Raw genomic sequence first — 9,772 nt, forward strand, 5'->3', positions numbered from 1 at the left:
TATATATATATATATATATATATATATATATATATAAACAAACCCCAGCCCCAACTAGATATTAATCCCACCCCCAACACAGTAAAAACCAAATCATAAGTCAAAATTTAAAACACCCCCACCATTTAAAACACCACAGATAAAATATACCTAACTTAAAATCAATTAAAAAGAGGAGTCCTCTCTGCCAAGTAGCAGCCGCAACCCTTGTGAAGCCTGCCAGGCCCTGCCCAAAGCCAGGTGGAAAGAGGCAATCCTTCCGGCCTTCTCAGGCAGCGTCTAGGGTTGATAATGGACTTGCTGAGGGTCCAGAAGCTAAAACTCAACCCAGGTACGGCAGAGACATTATTGGCCAGTAGTGAGCAGCGCTAATCTGTGTTGGGTGGAGTTGTGCTCCCTCTAAAGGAGCAAATTTTGAGCTACATCCTTGGAGGGGTGCAATTAGGTAGTTTTAGCCTTTGGACCCACTTCACTGATGCACATAAGCGGGTTTGCTGGGGCTGCATACACACAGCTGGAGAGTCAATGTCTCCAGATCTCTGGGGCTCCATCCCTGCCCCCCTTTGGCCATCCCCACAATCCCTATAAAGGCCATAAATCTAGGAAGCCATGACTTTGCTTGCTTCTAGTCACTTTTCCACCACAGGAGCAAACATGAGACACACACACCTCCCCGCAAAAAAGTCCAGGCTAATAAGAACCACAAGAGACTCAGCACCAAGCCTGTTTTTCATTTAATAACTTGCATACATTTTGATTAAAGTTACATTTCAATGAAAAAAAATTCTTCAGTTTCTGTACACAATAAATTAAAACTGGACTATGCTCCTGATGGGAGAGGGGTCAACGTAGATTCTGGGATGATCCTCCAAAGTATTTGTGATGACACTTTTTCAGGGTAAAGGGAAAAGTGGCTCCTCTTACCCCATACAAGCTGCCATCACCAGGAACACTTGGAAGAGCATCGTCCACAGGAACCCATTCTATATTGCAAATATCTGTAATACATTAAAAGGGACAGTATCCTGTGCAGGTGCTCCCTGTGGCTCCTCATGCTCAGCCAGGACCTCCTGCCAGATTTATTAGGAGGAAAAGGATCAGGCTGAATATTAAACTCCTCTCTGCCAGGTGACCTGCCAGTATGGAAACCATGTGCCATGTGAGAGCCGTACAGAGACCCTTTTCTATTTATGCCCCCCCCAGCCTCTGCCACTTTAGCCCTGCCCCTTCCCTGGCTGCTACCAGCCCCAGCCCACTTCTTAGTTCACCTCAACTCTTCTGTTCTCTTCCTGCATTCCTGCACTTCTCTCCACATCACAATCTAAGCCAGGCATCCCCAAACTGCGGCCCTCCAGATGTTTTGGCCTACAACTCCCATGTTCCCTAGCTAACAGGACCAGTGGTTGGGGAAGATGGGAATTGTAGTCCAAAACATCTGGAGGGCCGAAGTTTGGGGATGCCTAATCTAAGCCGACAGCATGGTCCAAGTGACTAATGACTTAGGCTACTTGCTTATATGTGCCTAGAACAGCACTGGGTAAAAATATTTCTTAAACCATCTAATTCTCTCATTTCCCCACCCCCAAATATCCACTGTTTTGAAGGTTAGAAAATGTTTAAGACAACAGTAAGTCAAAACTGTGATTCTCAATATCCTAAGAGATGTGCTAGCCACCAGAGAAATGTCAGGTATCTCAGGACTTTTTCCTATGCCCATATAAAATTCATTTTTAAAACACACAAAATTTTACGTCAAAATGCCCCCAAAGCTAATGTGTTAGGGAAAGGGAGTTGGCTAACTACAGGTCACCCCAAGTTCCGATTTGGATGGTCTGCCCAAAACAAGTATAGCGTGAAGGCAGTAGCCAGGCTCTCCCCAGCAGCTAAGGGCTAAAAATAGGCAGGAAAAGCCAATTCCAATGAATGTGAATATTAAATATTACTCATGACATCTTAAAACAGCCTCAACATTTAGATGTGATATGCCTTTGATTCTGGGGATAAAGAAGAGAGGAAAGTCTTCATAAACCTGCTCTCTTTATTAGCTTCCAGCTGGCTGGGCAAAATGGACCTTTGGTGTGAGACTGCAAGGCAGCTCCACATTTCCAGCGTCAATTACCTTCCACACTGCAGCTACTTCCTGCTGCACAATATTTGTTTGCATATGTCTGCAGACCACAGCCGATTCTTTTCTTAGATAATAAAAACATTCCGAAGAGGAGCGACTCAAGGGCCCTTCACAGGAGTGTCCAACACTGAAAATACTGCTCCAGAACAGTGTGATTCCACAGGAAAGGACACACACCTTATGGTTTAAGATGGTGCCATACTGAAGCAACTCCGCAATATTGGGTGTGGCCGCGAAAGGCCTGCAGCAGTAGAACTGCCCTGCCCCATTAGACCAGAGGTCTGTGTAGTCCAACACACTTCCTCCTACCATGGTCAACAAGATGCTGTCGGGAAACCAACAGGCAGCACTTGATGGGAACGGAGATTCAGTAGCTCACTCCTTGTAAGTGTGGAGGTTCTGTCTAGTCTTCATGATTTGTAACCATGTGCTAGACAGACCTATCCTCTGGGTCCCGGTCACCCCATTGTAGCATGCCTTGGCAACAATGACTATAACATGAAGGGAGCAGGAAATGTATAATTCTCCCAGGGCCAGGTAAAATAAGGAGCAGCCGATCTCTACCTTGACACTGTTCTACTCCTAGAAAACTCTTGGGGGATTACAAAAGGCTGTCCAGGATAGGTTAGCAAGAAAGGACGCCTCGAAGCTTCTTCACATTCCCCAGGAGGAAGCCATTTCACCCCCATGGTTGAGAAGTCTATAGAAGGTCATGCACCCCCCAAATTTGGTAATATCCTTGTGCTACAACTTGTATGTCACAAACAGCCATCAAGAAAGAAAGCTCTTGATCAGCCTGCAAAGCCAAGAGAGACTGATCTCACGCAGAGCAGTAGCCTCTGATAAAGAGCCCAGAAGCCGACACCTGCTCTTGTCTCTGCTTCTCTTCCGATGTGCGCAGACAAAGCAGCAGCCTGGGCTCCCATGGAGACAAGGACAGACCCAACTCAGATGGGCTTGTAGAGGAGAGTAGTGACATATTTCTTCTTGTAGCGATGGGTCGCACTGAGCACCATGACACTATCCTGGGAGGAGAGGAGAGAGGAGGATTAACAGGTTCTAGAATACCATGCCATGGTGATCTCCACTCCATGTTTTGGACTGCAACTCCCATCAGCTCCAGCTAATATGGACAATCATCAGGGATGATGGGAACTGTAGTCCCAAACATCTGGAGAGCACCAGATATTGGCGACTCCTCACTAACTGCTTACAGAGGAAGGTGGAAGAAGTTCTGAGCAGGGGTTAAGAGAATGAAGATATTAGAGCAGAAAGTTTGTGCTTAGAGGGTTTTGACACACTCTCACCCTTCCTCTTTCCCCATCCTTAATTTTCTTCCAAAGTAAAATACTTGCAGACTCAAAGTGTAAAATGGGCTGCTCCCATCCTCCTTGAGAAGAGCTGGAAGAAAGTGGGATATGATATAGGCAGCCTCAGACTTTCCATTTCAGGCAAAGGTAAAGGACCCCTGCACGGTCAAGTCCAGCCGAAGGGGACTAGGGGGTGTGGCACTCATCTCCCTTTTCAGGCCAAGGGAGCTTGTCCACAGACAGCTTTCCGGGTCATGTGGCCAGCACGATTAAACTGCTTCTGGCGCAATGGAACACTGTGACGGAAACCAGAGCGCATGGAAATGCTGTTTACCTTCCCGTCGCAGTGGTACCTATTTATCTACTTGCACTGGTGTGCTTTCAAACTGCTAGGTTGGCAGAAACTGGGACAGAGCAACAGGAGCTCACCCCGTCACACGGATTCAAACCATCGACCCTCTGATTGGCAGGCCCAAGAGGCTCAGTGGTTTAGTCTCTCATTTCAGCTTCTCCCCAAGACTGCTTTTTTTTAAATCTTCCACTGAATTCTAAACTGTTCAAACCCGCGACTGGGCAAGGAGGTAAAGGTGGGAGAGCAATTAGCAAGATGGTGCTGTACATGGCAGGAATGAGAGAGAAGAGACAGAACATTCAGTCCATTGCCCTCAAGTTCCAAGGAGGAGGAAGAAGCACTGCAGGCTGCCTGGTCCTGGCCTTACCTTAATTGACAGGGCATAGAGATGGTTCAGCATCACATGGTTTGGCTCAGGCAAGAGGGCTGGGTCACACTGAAACAGAAGGAAATGTCACTTTTCACCTATGCAGCCCTTTCCAATTCTGTCACTGGGTGCTTACATGTACGGTACCTTACATTTTAGCCACATGAGGCCAATCAACGTGGGCACACCCCATAGCAGGTAGATGTGACCTGTTTTGCTCCAGACACTCTGGGAACCACAACTCACTTTAGAGTAAGGCTGCACCTCCCACAATAGAGCCCTTTGGGACTCATTCATCCACTATAAAGGTCTTGCTGTATACTGCCTTCGGATTGGTACTGACCGAAATGTTAGTATCCTTGTTTAGGATGACTTGGAGGAGATGGGGAGGAAGAATGGGTGGAGACTTGAAACGCTCCTCAGGTCGATAAACATACATTTCTTGGCCATATATTCCAGGAGGGGAGCCGGAAAGGTCTATTAAAAATAAAGATAGTGTGAGAAAGGAAACCAGGAAACACCATCATTTTGGATGTTGACACCAACAGCACAAGAAAGTCACCTCGACAGGAAGTCTCTGAGCTTTCTAGGGAGTCCACCTTTAAAGCATCAAACACTTCGAAGTCAGACTTCCTGACATGAATCAGATTGTTAATTGTCCCCATCTGACTGGTGACCACTGGCTGAAAAACAAGACAGAGGTACAGGCCACAGCTGCAGGTCAAATCCCCAACCTTCCCAACATATATATGCAGAGAACAAAGTCACATCCCAGGTGAAGCAAGGAGAACTGTGTAGAGGAGGTTAAACACAGCTACAAAAAAGGAAGACTTAAAAATCCTCAGTAGTGGTAGATGTAACATATAAGCAATGCAGAACACAAGGTCTCACTATTCAATTAAAACTACATCGAAAAGCTAGTCAGAATATGTACTAGGGGAGCAGTACATAAATTCAGAAGCCAGGGATTCTAACCTGAAAAAGAGAAAAAGAGAAGACATCATAGAAGCAGTCAAATAATCCAGCCAAGCTGGAAGGAAAGCCAGGGGCCTTGTCATTCCAATGACACAGAAGCCCTGGCGATTCCTGCTTGCCTCGTCTAGCTACCAGAAGCTACAGAGTGCACTGAACCTCCCAGGAAAGTAGCCTGCAGCCTGTGACCCTGACTCAGAGAAATAAGCTGGCAGGGCAGGCAACAAGGTCAAGCCCAGCCCACCTGAGAATGTAGAAGGACCTCTCAGCGATATGAGGCAGACACATGGAAGAAAAGGAATTACCTCGGAGGCATCATGAACCCACTGGCCATCCACAAAGAACTTGTACTGGTGCTCCCCTTCAGGAAGGTCCAGAATAGCGACAAAGTCATTGTGGCTGAAAGGAGAGGAAGTGATCATCCACAGTGAGAGGCAGCAGCTTAGAGCCTCATCCATCCACTCACAGCACCATCTGCCCACTCATGTATCAACCATGGTTCTATGCTGCCCCATAACCATAAAGCTCCAGGTGGCATACATAATTTTTTTAAAAAACACAACAGAAATAAAAATAGTCAATATAAAACACGTTACGCATTTACTTTCAAAAATGGGGGATTAAAATTTTAGATGCCCCCAAAAGCTTGCAAAAAAACAAACTGACAACTTAGAAAACACTGCTTCAATTAGCTTGTAAACTAATCAAACTATTCAAAGTATTAAGTGAGCTACATTGTGCCAGAATTTACAGGGAGCCCTGAAAAGAACAGCAAAGTACTAAAACTGCAATTGTCATGTATTCACAAATGCCACAGCAATACTGCCATGAGACTGGGTTACCTGGAAGATCCCACCACACAGGGCTCCTTCAATCTTAAGATCCCCTTTGGGGGCCCAATTGTATATCCTACTGTCAAGTGAAGGGAGGAGACGGCCACAAAGGAGATGGCCTACTCAATGATGGAGCCCGTTGGGAACAGCCTTTCCAGAGAAGCTCACATGGTGCCTTCTTGATAGTTTTCCAGTGCCACATTAAAACTTTTTAAACTCCTATTTCAAAGCAACCCCTTGGTCTTTAGTGTCTTAATGATGCTTTAGATAAACCTTATGTCCTCATTCTTTCAGGGTGGTTTTTAAGGTGAGCAGTTGGCACAGCGGTTCATCCCTTTGCCCACTTTACCCGTCAAGTTCAAGGGACCTCCAATGTGTGCCAGCTTTCTCTCGAGTCTTGTTCTCTGTATGATATTGTATGAAATAGACTTCAATAAAATTTCAAAAATAATGTAAGGTCTGGAATTTATTAGAAATGACACCCCCAATCTTTTGCCTTCCCTTTTGGGTACTGGTGGGGAGGGAGGCTTAAAGGAGAACAGCCTGTCCTGCAATTATCTTTGTGCTCTTACAACCTGTGACAGCTGAGGAAGCGTCTCAGTCGCAGTAAATGGATCTGAGTAAAAGAAGTTAAACTTAAGCACCTGGGAGAAAAGGTTAGTTCCACGCACAAATTAGCATTTTATTAATCATCACTTGAAGCTGAAACAGAAGCACAGCACAGCATGTTGCAGGCCAGAACCTAAATCTCACAAGGGTAATCCTTTTTAGCAGCTTTCAGTTTAGGAGCTGAATGCCCATGAGAGGAAATCTAGAAAGTAAAGAGTTTTAGCTGGCAGCTCAAATCTAGCAGGGAAGCCTTGAGTGGTTGTAGTAAACCTCGACCAGACACAGAAATTGCACTCAAGTTTGGAAAGGACTAAAGTTGTATGTTTTACCAAGCCCACAATGCCTAGATCAGGCGCCCCTAAGGCCCACGAGGCACATCCGGGCCACCAGGGTCAGGAGGAGATTGCGGAGGAGACGCCCCGTGCGCTCCAGACCCCGTCTCCCGCTTGCGGCCTCCTCACGCGTCGCTTGGGCAGCCTGGGCCGCCTCCCCGCCCCTGCCTGCCCGCCTCAGCCGCCACCCACTGTGGGGTAAAGAGGCCAAGAGGGCAGCCTTGAAGGGGGATCAGTGTCTCTGAGGCACCTGAGAAGCGAGGAAGGAGGGGAGAAAGGCTTTCTCCTGGTTTGCGTTTCCCCCCCAAATGCTGACAAAGTTTTCAAAACACTGCCCAGGAACACTGTGAGAGAATCATGAAGCAAAGGAAGCAGGCCCGCGTTGGCACCGCATCCCTTTCAGGACGAAGTGAGCAAGGACGGGCCCGGCGTGAGGGCCTTGCTGGCACTGCAGTGCACTGTGCCCTCGCTGCTGCTTCCCAGGGTACCTGCCTCGCCCCCCGCCCCCCCTCCCGGGCCTGGTGCCAGCCCCGATCTGGCACGGTGCGCCTGCAATGCTGTGAGTTTGTGATGCACCAGAGGAGCTGCCCCCACAGTGAGTCAGGAGTTGTGGGGATGGGTGACATGAGGGCAGGCCACACCGTGGGGATCAGGGGTAGGGAGATGCGCAGGCAGGCTGGTGTGTGGGGATTTGGGGTTGGAGGACAGGCGTGCAAGGACAGGGTGGGGGTTTGAGAGAGAGACAGGCAACTTGGGCCCTGAGGATGGGGCTTAAGGACACGGGTGCGGGCTGGGTCATGGGGATCTGGGTTAGGGAAGCACATGCATAGGCTGGGTTGTGGGGAAGGGGGTTAAGGAGACGTGTATAAGCTGGGTTGTGGGGATGGATGTGTGCTGGCAGAAACATGTATAGGGTGGGTCGTGGGGATGGGGGCATGGAAGGCCTGCATGTAGACTGGGCCATGGGGGTGAGGGAGATCCATGTGTAGGCTGGGTTGTAGGGATGAGCATTGGCGATATTGGCCATCTCATTAGCCAAAAGTAGGCCCATACTTCCCATTGAAATACTTAGAAGTTTGTGTTGATTAAAATCGTTCTTCATTTCAAATATTGTATTGTTTTTCCTGTTTTTTGTGCACTACAAATAAAATATGTGCAGTGTGCATGGGAATTCATTCATATTTTTTTCAAATTATAGTCCGGCCCCTGACAGTGTCTGAGGGACAGTGAACCAGCCCCATTTAAAAAGTTTGGGGACCCCTAGCCTAGATAGTGGGCGAATTGGCTCCTAAACAAAATATAGACTTTGTCTTCAGTTCAAGCTCAGTCTATGCCCAGTATAAGTTAAAAGCAGAATTTATAAGCTAAGGAGGTGGTGTAGATCTCTGTTCCATTGTTTAAAAAATCAGCTTTTCCAGTTTTTTTTTTAAAAAGTGCATGTTGAACTAGGCTTGAAGTGTTCCTGGGGAGGCTACATCTGACTACATCTTCTCCTCAATCGTCATTGTTTCCTTTACAAAACCAAGATGTTACCGCCCTACCCTGCCAGGATTAATGATACATTTTATGTGAAGCATTTCAAACCTTTGCAATGTGCCATGTAGGACACGGGGCCTTCAGAGCATCCATTGCAGCAGACAGAGCACAATGCTTTGCAACAGAGGCGGCTCCCAAGGCTGAGCCATCAAGCCATACCAACCCCATGAGGCGCATGGATGTATGAAACCTGTCACGGAGACCTTTCATGCCCAGACCCCCATTGCTCCTTAGGCCGGGCTTTGCTCTGTGTCGGTTGGGGTGGGGAGAGGACAAGCTCTCCTCCCCGAGACACACGCAGAGCAGCAGTTCAGCCAACTCCTTCCGCACCTTTTAATGAGAGGGATCTTGGCGCTCCAGCTGTTGAAAGATCCCGAGATGAAGACTTCCTTCCCTCCCTCCGTCCAGCGTATGACGGTGGGGCGAGCCTGCTGGGCTGGCTTGAGGGACTCGTCCAGGTCATGGTGCCAAGACACGAAGCCTTTATCCCCGGGAAGCTGCAGGAGGGAAGCAAGAGTTGCCCGAGTCTGACCCCGGACAGAGACCCCGGAGGGAGACTAGGGCGGGCGGGCGGGGTCCCCCCTCTAGTCGCCCCCTCGGCCCCCACCCCACCCCGAAGCGGGTCCGTGTCCGTTGGGAGGGGCTACCTTGGCGCCGGGGGCGTTGAAGAGGGCGGGGTCGTCGCTGCTGCCCACCATGATCTTGTGGGGAGGGGGCTCCTTGGCCGGCGCAGCCACCCCGGACCCCTCCGAGCGGGGCGCCTTGCCCCCCGGACGCTCTCCGGACCCGCGCTCGCTCGCCGTGTTCCCCATGGCCGGGGGGCGAAGGGGGCCCCGGGAGGAGGAGGAGGAGGAGGAGGCAGCTGCTACTGCCGCTGCCCTTCGGCAAGGGACGCCTCGCCTCGCCTCGCTCCGGGCCGGGCTACTTGGCCTCCTCTCCGGCCTCCGCCTCCGGCGCGAGCGAGCGAGGAAGGGCCGGCCCCTGGCGCCCTCTCCCCGGCCCGGCGGGGCCGCCCGTCAAAATGGTGGCGCCCAAGAAGCGCATGCGCACTGCGACGATGCCGAACGGGAGGGAGGGAGCCTCTGGCGGGCCGCTTTCTCCTCCCGAGGAGGCCCGCCTCGCCTTCCACCCGCGCACCCCGGGGGGAAGGAGGGCTGTGCCGGCCAGGATGGGCCCGGAAAGCTGTGCCAGCCGTAGGAAGCCCCTCAAGGCGCTGGTCCTCATTGCGCCGCTGCGTCTGGCGTCGGAATCGCGCTTCCCCCACCGGGGAGAAAACTGGGGGACGGGTGCCCCACCCCCAGATTTAGGGAGAACCTGCGAAGAAGGGGGATTT

At 50.0% G+C, this 9,772-nt stretch overlaps 1 protein-coding gene across 1 annotated transcript; it reads right to left on the reverse strand.

Annotated features, from left to right (window-relative positions):
• Window positions 1-721: 721 nt before the first annotated feature.
• Window positions 722-9,557, reverse strand: PRKAB2 (protein kinase AMP-activated non-catalytic subunit beta 2). The gene is made up of 7 exons (XM_035102109.2): window positions 9,087-9,557; window positions 8,770-8,936; window positions 5,435-5,528; window positions 4,720-4,840; window positions 4,501-4,634; window positions 4,158-4,226; window positions 722-3,153 (listed from the first exon to the last, which is right to left on the reverse strand). Exons 1-7 carry the CDS (start codon window positions 9,249-9,251, stop codon window positions 3,076-3,078), a joined length of 828 nt encoding a protein of 275 aa, XP_034958000.1. The 5' UTR covers window positions 9,252-9,557; the 3' UTR covers window positions 722-3,075.
• Between the last annotated feature and the right edge of the window lie 215 nt (window positions 9,558-9,772).

Source organism: Zootoca vivipara, chromosome 7, assembly GCF_963506605.1.
Source record: "Zootoca vivipara chromosome 7, rZooViv1.1, whole genome shotgun sequence".
Classification (NCBI taxonomy): domain Eukaryota; kingdom Metazoa; phylum Chordata; class Lepidosauria; order Squamata; family Lacertidae; genus Zootoca; species Zootoca vivipara.